Below are 14,175 nucleotides of genomic sequence, written 5' to 3'. Positions count from 1 at the left end.
AGAGTTTTAGGGATGACAAAGGAAAAGCCATTTCATGGACAATAACTAGGGTCGTAAACATCCTGTGGGTGGGGTAAAAACATTAACATTCTTCACTTAAGTGCAACCACAGCAAAAAGTAGTCAGTTAAGTGTAAAAAGCTATGAAGTAAAATGTTATTAATTAAACATTTGGCCCTTTAAGAGTGTGCAAAGTTTCACTAATGTACCATTTTTTTCTTTTTAAAAAAGCAAAGTCAAAGTAACTGGATGCTGGTGATTTTCTCTCAGCTTACCCTTAATCCATTTAGTCATTGAAGCTAAAGTTCACTCAGTGGCATGTGGTGGCAAAGAAAGACTTGTCATGACTCAATCAGAGAATCAATCATGGGATCAATATCTTTAACCAGCTCATAGCAACTTGTTCCACCAGAGATCTTCAGTGATCTCTGCATCGATCACTTTTTAAATGGAGCCTCTATGTCCTTTCAACCTGTGTGCTTGGTAACGAGTGGACTGTGACTTGGTTTTGTCTGAATCAAATGGTTATTTGAGACATTTTTGCTTCAATCAAGTGACTGAAAACACTTAAAATGGCGCTTTGGACCTGACAAAATCAGCAACTATTTAAGAACCAACTATTAGAAACATTTTCTTGGTTCTGTGGGGTAACAAAAAAGAGTTCAGCTTCAATTTTAGTATCCACAACTGAAATGCTGGTATTCCACTGGGCCAACGCAGAGGAAAATCTACCATTATGTTGGCCCTTCCTGAATCCTGCATTAGGCACTTTGCCTTTGAGCTCCCCCTTATGGCAAAGGGGATTATAGCAGTAAGCCGACAGCCAGAGTGCTGTGTAGATTATAAAAAGGATAATGTGATCTTAACTGAAGCCTCAGGAAAATCTGAAGAAATTACTTCTCAAGTTAAAATGCTTTCTGATAATTAACTATATTTGAAATTGACAAAAAAGAAGGGAAGTAAGACATACACATTGTAGCCTGAATTGTAAGGATTTATTCCTCTACAGGCAAGGTCATCCTTCCTTCTCTGAACAGTTCATTACTGATCTCCAATGAATCAGTGCATCCAGGGATCTCTGCATGACTGGACTTGAAAGGACAGGATGATGCAACATTTATATACTCGGGATCAGAGACTGGGTGACACGGATTGATGGATGACAGTGCTTTGTTCAGCCTCACACACAGACAGCCACCACCGACTATAGATGTCCCGTGGCGTGCATTAGCGTGCTGAGCTCTGTTAGCATTCAGCTATCAATCAACGAGTGTCCTATTGGACCATTCGCTACAGCGGGATTGACACCTGTGCACTCCTGCAGTGTCTGCCTCTTTTTTTAGTGCTCATACTTTGCATAATGACAGCGTCTGCTCAGCTGATGGTTATCAAAGGGAGAAACGTGCCTCTGCAATTCTAACAGTGGCTTTTGTGGACAGTGATAGCTGGTACCTACCTTAAATACTCTGTCTTTTTTTCCTCTCTTTAAAGGAACAGCAGTTTCCTTTAACGCATTCAGCAATACATGCAATAATGAATACTGGCTGTGAATGGGCTAAGCTAATATGATGAAATGAGCTAATGTAACAAAACATGACTGCTCTGGTCTTAAAAGCCCTTCACTTTAAGATCATAGGTTTAGAGTATGAAATGGAGAAAACCAGGATGAGGCTTTTTGACTGATGAAAATGACCTAGATTACATTGAAATTACCAGGAAAGCTTATGGCTCAAGCTAACCAGAACTTTCTTTCATAATTTAAAAGGCTACATTAAGGATGGTTGAAGGAGGGGTTGTGGTGTAACACTTGGCATATGGTCTACAGCAGGGACACAGGACTTTCTGGCCTCCTGCTTTCTACCTACCATTAAAGACACACATACCCACGCACACACACATTAGGACACCGGGGAGATACACAGGGAGTCTGACTGGAGCAGATGTCCTCTCAGAGAAGACATGACCCAGCACAGAGACCCTAACATTCCCCTATGAGAGTGAAGCCTGAGGCAGCTGTTGCCAGGCCACTGCTGTAGCAGCTGGATGTTTCTACATTGGCCAAAGTCGACACAACTACAGAAGACACTGTATTCTGCCCTTTTAAAGAAAAAGCATTATTAATGCTGTATTAATATTATATGGAAAAACTGGAACTATTTTTTTCTTTGGTGGACATTTGAAGTTATTATTCTCAAGAGTTAACATCTAGATCACTGGCTGCTTGTTAGCCGACTCTGTCTAAATGTAACCTTTACAGGCGCTCCTACTCAGGAGTTGTTACCTTTACAGGGAGTGCAGAATTATTGGGCAAATGAGTATTTTGTCCACATCATCCTCTTCATGCATGTTGTCTTACTCCAAGCTGTATAGGCTCGAAAGCCTACTACCAATTAAGCACATAAGGTGATGTGCATCTCTGTAATGAGAAGGGGTGTGGTCTAATGACATCAACACCCTATATCAGGTGTGCATAATTATTAGGCAACGTCCTTTCCTTTGGCAAAATGGGTTGACAGGCTCAGAAAAGTCAAAAATAGTGAGATATCTTGCAGAGGGATGCAGCAGTCTCAAAATTGCAAAGCTTCTGAAGCGTGATCATCGAACAATCAAGCGTTTCATTCAAAATAGTCAACAGGGTCGCAAGAAGTGTGTGGAAAAACCAAGGCGCAAAATAACTTCCCATGAACTGAGAAAAGTCAAGCGTGCAGCTGCCAAGATGCCACTTGCCACCAGTTTGGCCATATTTCAGAGCTGCAACATCACTGGAGTGCCCAAAAGCACAAGGTGTGCAATACTCAGAGACATGGCCAAGGTAAGAAAGGCTGACAGACGACCACCACTGAACAAGACACACAAGCTGAAACGTCATGACTGGGCCAAGAAATATCTCAAGACTGGTTTTTCTAAGGTTTTATGGACTGATGAAATGAGAGTGAGTCTTGATGGGCCAGATGGATGGGCCCGTGGCTGGATTGGTAAAGGGCAGAGAGCTCCAGTCCGACTCAGACGCCAGCAAGGTGGAGGTGGAGTACTGGTTTGGGCTGGTATCATCAAAGATGAGCTTGTGGGGCCTTTTCGGGTTGAGGATGGAGTCAAGCTCAACTCCCAGTCCTACTGCCAGTTTCTGGAAGACACCTTCTTCAAGCAGTGGTACAGGAAGAAGTCTGCATCCTTCAAGAAAAACATGATTTTCATGCAGGACAATGCTCCATCACACGCGTCCAAGTACTCCACAGCATGGCTGGCAAGAAAGGGTATAAAAGAAGAAAAACTAATGACATGGCCACCTCGTTCACCTGATCTGAACCCCATTGAGAACCTGTGGTCCATCATCAAATGTGAGATTTACAAGGAGGGAAAACAGTACACCTCTCTGAACAGTGTCTGGGAGGCTGTGGTTGCTGCTGCACGCAATGTTGATGGTGAACAGATCAAAACACTGACAAAATCCATGGATGGCAGGCTTTTGAGTGTCCTTGCAAAGAAAGGTGGCTATATTGGTCGCTGATTTGTTTTTGTTTTGTTTTTGAATGTCAGAAATGTATATTTGTGAATGTGGAGATGTTATATTGGTTTCACTGGTAAAAATAAATAAATGAAATGGGTATATATTTGTTTTTTGTTAAGTTGCCTAATAATTATGCACAGTAATAGTCACCTGCACACACAGATATCCCCCTAAAATAGCTAAAACTAAAAACAAACTAAAAACTACTTCCAAAAACATTCAGCTTTGATATTAAGTTTTTTGGGTTCATTGAGAACATGGTTGTTGTTCAATAATAAAATTATTCCTCAAAAATACAACTTGCCTAATAATTCTGCACTCCCTGTAATGAAGTTCTATCAAAAATATAGCCTATTTTAGTACTAGAAGACATGACGTCCTTCTATGCTAAAAGAGCCCAACAGGTAAAAAAAATATGATGATATGCAGTAACATCTAGGGAAGGATATTATCTGTTTGGAATAAGAAATTGTTATGTCTAATATGTAGAAAACTACGATTAACCATGTGTCCACTGTAGTGGACATCATGCATTACCCACTATATTTTTTTAACATAAGTCATAAATTGTCTCACTGTTTTTTGGGACTGTTTTGGTTATAAGTAAGCATATAATTGTTACATTTATAAGCTACTCATTTAAAATGTATATTTCTGTGCAGATCAGCTGTAGTTTGAGTTACTATAATAATTATTTTATCATATTTTGTAGACTTCAAATGCAGCAAAGAATAAGGCAGCGTACAGAATAGTCCAGGAAATTCCATCCAGCTCCAGTGATGATGATTTCATTGATGAGTGCAGTGATGATGAGTTCAGTGATAAGTCCAGTGATGATGAGAGTGGCTGCCAGAGCAGAACAGAGACATAGGAACTACGGACAGCCTAGGTGTGATGAACACAGAAGTGTTTGGAGATGCAGAGACTAAGATGTCAGTTTGTGTTTTCTTCCAGCATGCTACTAAGGGCTTGGTAATACTGTCCTGCATCGTTATAGAACTGTGTAGACTCAAAAATGTTTCTCTTGTTGGAGATAGTTTGCCATATTCAGGTGTAGGATTCACAGCTAGGACTGTTGATTGGTTTTGTTATTTACGTCTAAACATTGGGGCCTTATGAGTTGAAAGTTCCAAAAAAATTGCTGAGATGTTTTTCAAAGGATACAAGCAAACAAGTGTTTGTATATTTACAATAGAACACAAGGTAATTAATTTTTATAGTAAATTCACAGTATTTCATGCTAAGTGCTCAGGCGCATGTAGTCCACTGGAGTGGACAAGTTTATAACTTTATAAAAAAACATATTTTTGGGGAAAAAAGAGTTGAACATTTTTTTTCATGTCCTGAGAAGAATAAAAGCACTTAAGAAAAAAATCTTGACCAAGGCTTTCATAATTCATGCATCAGAGGGTTAATATTCTCTATTGTATTTTGTATTCAGGAGCTGCTAAAAGCCCAATTAATTTCAAGTAGCAATTACAGAATTGTGTGGCTATGATTAAAACCCGGTTACAGTTTAAATGAAGGCAGAGTGGTGCTGTGGTTAGCACTCTCACCTCACAGAAGGGTTCCTCACTTAAACTTCAGTCGGGATTTTCCTGCTTGTTCTTTTTCTATGTACTCCCTGTGCTTCTGTGAATTTCTTCCAAATATTTCCAAAAACAGGTATTATATTCCTTTTAAAAAATATAAAGCTTAGGATGAGGAAATATTTACTGTGCTGCTTCCAGGTCCTGACTTCCACCCTTCCCTACTACTGACTCTTGATGATCTTGTTTTTCATGTCCTTGGCTGAAGTCGGAATCCTGCAGCCTCTTCAAAGTTGATAAAAGCTGACCAATCTTTTTGGTTGTTAGAGCAGCATTTGTTTTTGAGTGAAGCCTTACCTGTTTTGGTTAGCTTTCCTAAGTTTCTGCCTTTCTTGTTTTTTTCTTGCTAAACCTAAAAGATTTATCCTTAGCTGTTCTGCCTTCTCTTGCAGTCGCCAGAAGAAACTTGTAAGGGAGAGCTGCCATTTTCTTTTGACGTACACCTTTTTCTCCTATTTTTCTTTGGTTGATATGTAGTTGATGTATAGATTTGGAACCTTTCTTTTAACTAAGGTAATTTGTTGATGGAGTTTTATTTTAAGTTTGAGCTTTTTTTGTTTGGTGTACTCGCCTTATGCTTCATTGTTAACATTTTGGCAATAAATTGTTTAAACCAACCCAAACAAACTCCTCATGTTCCCCCATCTAGTATTATGTTACCTGTAAACCATTTTGGGAATGTAACATAGTTGGGAGCACATGTCGAGGACTTCTCATACCAGCACTAGATGGTGGAAGTTTGGTTTTGGAGACTGTTTGGTTTTTGGGTCTGTTAACAGCTGTGAGCATGACAACTGATCCGTTTGACTTAAGTTTCAGAAAGAACCTTCTTGGGAGGAATAACATATGTGTAGCAAAGGTGATTTGCTGTCATAGCGGTGCACTTCAAATTAAATTTTAAATTAAATAACATTTGAATTGAAAGAGATGACGAAGAACGGAGTAAAGTACTCGCTGGAACACAGCATAAGCAAACCTAATTCTAGTCCGCTGAGTTCTCCCTGTCTGTGCACGGCAAACTCAGATGGCACTCAACGCTTCCTCACAAGTGAACGCAGACAGTAGCTGTGTCCTAAAACGTAGGCTGCATCCTTCGGAGGCCGCATTTGAAGGCCGATTACGTCACAGCTAGGCGACGAAGGCTGTCCAAATTCGTCGACTCTTTCAAATGCAGCCAACAAATGCGTCCTTCATTTCCCCGAATTTGAAGGATCGGTCAGGTGTGGCCCACCATATCCCAGAATTCATAGCACGGCCCAGCCAATTCCAATTCCCAACAATGGCGGCCGCTATTAAGTTTTAATATTACTCTTATTAATCTTTCTGGGTCACAAAATAAACTTTTAACATACTTTCAGGCGAGAAAGTAGCCATGTAAACTTCAAATATCTGCTTGGTTTATTAAGACATTGTATATTTGCAAAAGTGCTCCGACATTTTCGGAGACGTCTGTTACCCACCCGCTCGATAGCTAGCCGGGGGGGTTCAATGGTCACTCGACCCGGCGAGAGCAGCGGACTCCCGGCTTCATCGTTTTCTCAGGTTAAAGATAATATATAAGTCACTCGGATGACTTAAAAATGTAATTGTTTGGCTTTTTTCGATGTTTTATTTGTTCTGCAGTAAATCGGTTTGGCGTAGATCAAAGTTATTAGAGTAGATTAGATTAAACAAAACTTTATTAATCCCTCGGGTGGGTTTCTCTGGGATTTTCACACAGCTGAATAAACGTCAAACAAACTGTGAGACGGTCAAGAATTTACGCCAGTGTCCTGTTATATTTTAGATAGCAAAGAGCAGACGGCCGAGTTTATTAAACTCCACCGAGACAGCGGTGACGCAAATCTGAAGGCTAGACTGTCGCATTTCACAACCTCGCACTTCCGGCCTTTTCGGTCTTCGAAGGACCTGGCCCACGTAGACCGCGCAGGCCGGGTCCTCCAAAGGATTCGGCCTACGTTTTGGGACACAGCTAGTGTCTGTTTTTTTTCTGATACCTCACGCTGAGGATTGTATAGACAGCATCAGCTCAGCAACAGATGTCAGTAAGTTAGACCTCCTTACAGGTTACTGCCAAATCCTGCTTGCTGAAATAGCTTTTGAAGTCTCAGCATTTGTTACGCCTGATCACTTTTTGCAGTGTACTGTGATGGTCTTTTGAGATGAAAAATGCACCTGTGACCTTTCAAAGGCTAATGACCACCGTCCTGGGTAATGTTTCAAACTGCAATATTTATCTAGTTGATGTGGTTATTTATTTTCCCCATTGGGCATAGCACATTGCAACAATGAATCATTTTTTTTTGAAGCAGAAGCTTTTCTGACACTAAACTTGGCAACATGTGAGTTTGGCAAGGCCACTGTCACCTAACTTTTGAAGGAACCTTTATGACCAGATTCATCCTGTTGAGGCTAAGGTTTCTGCCATTGTCGACCTTTCCTGTACCTACCTCCAGAAGGGAGATAGGTACATTCCTTGGGATGGCTAGATACTACAGTGCTTTCTATAGAAAATCTCCCAAGTAAAGGCACCTCTAACTAGGTTGTGCAGCCCAATGTAGCTATTTGTCTGGAGCAGTGAATGGCAATGTGCTGTTGCTATTCCAGATTTTTCCAAGCCTTTCCATACTCTTGTCATTTTTTTTATACATACAGTTTTGCTTCAGCTTTTTTGTATGTTATAACCCGCTCTTCTCTGTGGCTGGCAAGGACCAATAACAGCACAAACAAGAGTACCACACAGACCGATTGTTTGTGACACTGCCTCTTATAACCAACAACAACTTATAGACAACATCTGCAAAGTTGCCTGTAGTCTGTGTGCAAGGCCACTGTAAAACCATCATGCTTCTCCTTTAGCCATAAGATGGAATGACGAACTGTCCAGCCCTGTGTCAGCAAGGATAAGCTGCACTTCCGCCTTCATGAAATTTTGCACATGTGTCAGGTCTGGTGAAAATTTATGTATTTTTGGGTCTTAAACATGGGCGGTTCAACATGATTCTACAGCGCCACCTACAATCGCTTTATTGAAGTACTAGTAGCAACATGAAGTAAGCATTAGGTGATAATCATCATCACTTCATCTACATGAAACTTTCATTAGTGGTTTATCAAATTACGTGCAGCAGCAAGACTTTTAGTTGGTGGACACTCTTTATCGCCACCTAGTGTTCACAGGTGATCAGCGGTAAATTTATACAACACCCAAATAGCATCCCAGGCTTAATTCATTCATGTTACCGCGTAAAACGTCTCACCTTCAGCACACCTGGATGTTCACTGAGGTGCAAGGGCCATACTGTTGCTGCTTTAATTTAACTTGAGACTATTCAGTTGATTAATGAGTAATATAGGGCAGAGCATTTCTGATGCATGACATATCAAGGGACTAGATGCATCTGCTGCATTAATTGACATCACTCTTCCTTTAAAAAAAAATCCATTTACAATTCCCACCCCAATGTTTAGAATAATTTGATATACATAGGATATATTGTTTAAAATAGTAACAATGGCATCTCATCCACTGGTTTAGGGTGTGCATGTGATCTACTATATGTGTCAGCCCTGGGCTGTGTGCCAGATAAGTGTCCGTCCTCAGCGGGAGCCTCTGGTTTATAGTACAAAGCAGCATGCAAGGATCAGCATTAAGACATCATCTGCTAGAAAGAGGATGTGCAACCTGCAATACCTTTGCTTTGCCAAAAGCGTTAAAAAGCAGAATAATAGGAAGATAAAAGATAGAGGCATATAAAGAAACTGCCATAATTGTGTAATGAATCAGTGGTTTACAGCAGGGAGATGAACTCACAGGGAATAGCGAATGAATACTAAGTCTTTCTAAATGAAACTTTGCAATACTTTTGACCCTCAAGTCCTGGTCAACACAGCAAGAGACTGATTCCACTTTCATTTTAGCATGTCTTCGTCAATATATATATAGTGTGTGTGTGTGTGTGTGTTCCTGTCTAGCTATCTTTGTGAGGACCAAAATCTGCATTCTACTATACTTGTGAGAACCAACAGTCACTTGTGAGGACACACAACCCGGTCCTCACAAATTTGAAGGCATTTAAAGGCATTTTTGAGGCTCAAAATGTGGTTTTAGTGTCAGGGTTATAATTAGGTTATGGTTAGGTTTAGGGTAAGGATTAGGGTTAGGCATTCATTTTTAATGGTTAGGGTTAGAGTAAGGGGCTAGGGAAAGCATTATGTCAATGAAGGTCCTCACTAAGATAGCTGAAGGAGGTTGTGTGTGTGTGTGTTGTCAGGAGGGAGCTGTTAAATATTTAACATTATCTTCAAAACTATGTCCACCTTTACACAGCAGAATGCCCAAAGAAACCCACATCACATCGAGGTCGTGAAGCATGCCTCTCATTAAACTAGCACTTAGTCCTTTTCCGCTGAAGACACCCCATGAGTCGTTATAATAACGCACTCCAATGTAATATAAACTGAACAGCTACCAGGAGACAGCGCGATACAGGGAAGTCAAAAAGGTCTGCGTTTATTCAGGCAATTCACCGAGCGCTATGGCGCTTTATAGCATGCAGCACTTTGAGCTTCATCTGAACTTAGAAAACATGGGTCGGCTGGGAGAAGAGGAGTTGCTTAAAGCCTTAAACAAATTTATTTTCTTGGAAAATACTTACTACAAGCAGAAAAATTCAAACCCTTGCACTAGAAAAAACTTCATTTACTTCATTTATTTTAAATGTTTTGGGGTTTTTTTTTTTCATTTGGGAAAGTTTAGATGATGAAAATAAAAAACATGATGTGATGCATTCTTTCATCCCTTAAAACTGCTTACAAGACAATCTAACTTTTTCTCAGTGGTCCGAAGCAGAAGCTTAGCGGTTTTGAATAGTTGCCAGAGAAAAGAAAACAGCCTTTTATATACTTACATTTAATAGCGGTGACAGCTCCACCACCACCATGGGCTCACTGGGTTGTGGTTCCGGTCGTATTGTCACGGTCAGGATTTTGGAGTTGATCACTGCAGGCGGACTGTAAAGACATTCGTTTTTTTATTTTTATCTTTTTTGTTTTTTAGACAAGTGTTGGTGTACATTTAAGATGGAGCTGAATGGGCTCTATGACTTTGGAGAAAGACCAAAAATAATACATACAAATACCAACAAATAACAAAAGCAAACTAGTAGGAGGTGAGGAAATCTAAAAGAGAGAAGAAAGAGAGCGCCTGACTAAAAACAGAATACTGCACCCATTAACATTCAGCATGGCTACAGAGTGAAAAGGGTTTTAAACAGATCCAGCTAATCCACAACCAAGAGCAGTGACCTGAATAAAAGGGCCCGGGGCCAGCACAAACACCATATCACAATGGCCTTTTTCACAACCTCCTGATTTCTTCTAACTTTTATTACTGCATGTTCTATGCAAGTTTTGGGACCCATTAGGCCCACACCCAATCCAAGCTCAGTGTACACTTCCAAAAATATACTGACAACTCAAAGGAAGGGGGAAACATCTAGGGAAGTGTGCTTTTTGATAAGTGTGGTAAGCAGGCGCAAGGACACAAGAGAAGCAGCAGAGTTGTAAAAGGGAAGAAAAGACATATGGAGAACTGGAAGTTCGAAAGAAGGGAAGGAAAAAATAGAAAATGCACAGAAATAAAGAGAGACTGTTGTAAGAATGAAGAGACCACGAGAGAGATTAAAAAGTCAGACAAAGCGCAAGAAAAAAATGAGTTACAGAAAGGTAAAAGAAAGGACAGCGAAAAGATAAGAATGAAATGTGGTTTTAAATCCTCAATAACAATAAAGAATAATTAAGTACTCACGTCGCTGGAGGTAAAATGATGCCAAGTGTCCTGTACAAGATGGCTCCAATGACATAGTACATTGTAGATTCTGTTTCGGCTTCTTGCTCTGAAAGAAAAGAAAATCAGTACGTTTTAATACCTTCAAAATAAACTCCAAATCTTTCAGCCCATCGGCCGGTTTATCCCATATCCCCCTTGTTATCTTGTTCAAAGGCTCTTGTTGCTGAAAACTACAATGCAATGAAATTTTCACAACAACAAAAACAGCTTGAGGCAAATGGAAAATATTTCATATCTAACATTTTATTTCAACCCCCAAAAAAAAAAAAAGTCAAACAGCTCTAGACTAGAATCTGCTAAAACTCATCAATGGCTATACACTGATGCTAGGAGCACAATGAAAATGACATGGAAACTTGTGACAAGTTCAAGACGCAACTTTGGGCTGTGGTGCGTAAATGCTCTGTATGATTTATTGCTGCCCTTGCTAATCAGTGTCAGAAATACAAGTAACAGTATGTACAGGCCAAAGTTGTTAGGACACCACTGGCCACTCTCTCGCGATTTCTGAGAATAGAAGTTGTAGACTAGTGACAGGGAAAGTAAAGAGAGCAGTTCTAACCTGTAGAGCTAACCAGCTTCTGCAGTACTTTGATGTAAAAACTAATTTTAAAAATGGCCGTATGTTGGCTTTGTTGGGATAAACTGAAATATAAATCAGTAACTGAAGTCATGTGTAACCATATTCTGCACTGGGGTATTGAGCCTACCAAGGAAGAAACCAATGCTACTGCTACTAGCACTGCTAAGGTTAGATAACTCTGCAAAATATAATAAAAAAAAACCTATGAATTTGCAATGTCATACAACGCACAGTGTTGCAAATTTCAGCAACATTTAAAACACGCTTGAATTAATCAAGAACGTAATTAACAGTTTCATGTATCTCCTAAAATACAGATATAATATATGCTTGGCTAATATTTAACATTGCGCATTTAAAGTGTGCGCAGTTTGAAATGTTTTCTTTTACACTACGCTGCTGCAGGTTTGTTCTCTTGTTTAAACGCCCAGAAAATTAGTCGCTATGAACGCTCCTAATGTTTACCACTGTTTAAATATGCATGACCTATATGCATGCAGCTGTAAGAAACAAACATAACTTGATCTCCTGACATTTCATCAAAACCTGGATTGCATTCATTATTCATCTGTTTCATTCATAAACTCCTTCAGACAGGTCTGTGTTTGCCCTTCCACGTAACCGGTGAGTAGTAGTATGTATAATGTGATTGATTTAACAGTGCAGCACCTCTGGTGCATTGATAATAGACAATAGAAGATAGTGGAGAAATGAAGGATGTGGACAGGATAGCTTAAAACTAATAACCCTCTTTTCTTTAAGGATAAGCCTGATGATTTTCCATAAAGTCTGTAGTTTTACTATTTAACATAAATTAAGTTTGAGCTAAGTTGCACTGGTCAACTAAATAATTAGATTTACCTGTCTCATCAACCATCAACATTTCAGCCTAATTTAAATGTACTCCTTAAATGACACTAACATGCTCTGGTGGCTACATCAAAATAAGAAAGGTGAGAATATTGCAGCGCCTTCCCAAAGTTTCTGGCAGCTACACATTCCATATCCAGAGTAATTATGCTTCTCAGCTGAAAACGTAAGTCAGGTGCAAGACGCTGGTTTCACACTTTGTGTGGGTGGAGACACTGTCACTTTGTTTCCTTTGAGCAGTTATAGTAGCTCAGCATTACTGTGTATCTAGAACTGCTGAAGTATCAAAACCTCATTCCTAAAAGCAAGCCTTTTACCAACATGCACGAAACATGAGTAAAGAAAAGTCAGTGTGTCAGACAACTTCAGACACTGTCCTTGTCCCTCTCGCTTCATGTTAGTTCCAAATCCCCTTTCTTCCTCTTCTCCTCCACCTCAGCACACACCCCTCTTATCCATCTCTGTTGTTGTTGCTATTCTCCCATGCACTTTTCAACTTTTTCACTCTTTTCAATAGTCCTCTTTTACACCCCCTTGCCTTCCATCGCTCTATTGAGTGTTCTTTTGCCAAAAAGAGCAGGAGCTCCCAAGGAGATGTAGTGTCCCTCTGTAAATGTCACTTTGTCTCAAGTGAGAGGAGGCAGAAGGAAGCAGAAGGGGGAAAGTATGAGGGAAAGAGTTCATGCTGAGAGATGCCACTCCCTCCTTTGCCCTTTTAGGCTGAGAGAGGGGGGGGGGGGGGAGGAGACAGAGAGGGCTGATGGTATCAGACACACTGGGTGACTCATCCAAAATCTGTCTGCCTGCTGCCTAAGAGGTAATACTTGGGAAGAGAGATAGCTATGCAAAGACAGACGAGAAGAGAAAGAGGAAGAGACAAAAAGATCTCAACTGTGGAAAAAAACGCAATTGTGAGACTTGCGAGGAGGCAAAAAAAACAGATCAAAGTCAGCATGAGAAAGCCTGCAAGTTTGATGGATCCTAATTGGACAGTGTCTGCCAAGGCATGCAAATGAGAAAGTCAATGTATTATGGGTAAATGGTAAATCTATGTGAGGGGGTGGCACTCCTACGCTTGAGGATGATTAATACCACAAAAGCACTCAATCACAAAACTCTAATTTCCCATGAACAGACTTTTTGTCACTCTGCCCTTGCTAAACATCTAAATGATTGGTGGTCAGCTGTAATCCAGGAAAATGGCAAACCACCAGTCACCAGCTGTGAACTTTAATATGTCATTTATCAGGAAAATATATTCTTGCAGTTGATTCTAAGCCATAACTTAGCAATTTAATCGAAGACAGAAAGCTCCTTGTCAGTTGTTTTTTTCTTTCTTCCTTAATTTTCAGTACTTTTCTGTTTTGCACACCACAACAAGTGTGGTCTCCTGCTTAAATAAACACATTGATCAGGCTCAGGCTACTTTGGTTCAGTGATGCCAATATTACCACTAACTGCCTTCTATTTAACTTCTAAGTTGCTCAATTGCTTTAAATTTTGGAAACTTCTAAACTGACCCAACTTTTCAAGACACGTGTATATGCGATTGTGAATATCCAATGCAGCTGATGGTCTTTGCCTCAGCAGCTCACTACTAATAAGTCTGCATGAATTCCCATGGCACTGATTTGCACTTATCTGGTGTATTTCCAGCTTTTAATTATAGGTGGCATGTTTTCTTCCTACTGGAAACTGTGTATGGTTTAGGTAATAAGGACACTGCCTGGATAAAGTATTTCCAGAAAGAACCACACTGAACCTTTGTGGAAAAA

General features: G+C 40.1%; 1 protein-coding gene across 6 annotated transcripts in view; it reads right to left on the bottom strand.

Annotated features, from left to right (window-relative positions):
* The window catches only part of adgrb2 (adhesion G protein-coupled receptor B2), a 264,465-nt gene that overhangs the window by 91,514 nt on the left and 158,776 nt on the right, over positions 1-14,175 (bottom strand). For all 6 annotated transcript variants that reach the window (XM_026156028.1, XM_026156033.1, XM_026156032.1 and 3 more), the window contains 2 exons: positions 10,906-10,993; positions 10,007-10,109 (listed from right to left, as the gene is read on the bottom strand). In XM_026156028.1, the coding sequence (XP_026011813.1) occupies positions 10,007-10,109; positions 10,906-10,993 (191 nt within the window). The remainder of the gene's footprint in view (positions 1-10,006; positions 10,110-10,905; positions 10,994-14,175) is intronic.

Source organism: Astatotilapia calliptera, chromosome 22, assembly GCF_900246225.1.
Source record: "Astatotilapia calliptera chromosome 22, fAstCal1.2, whole genome shotgun sequence".
NCBI classification, from domain to species: Eukaryota; Metazoa; Chordata; class Actinopteri; order Cichliformes; family Cichlidae; genus Astatotilapia; species Astatotilapia calliptera.
This window is presented reverse-complemented; position numbering and strand designations above follow the sequence as displayed.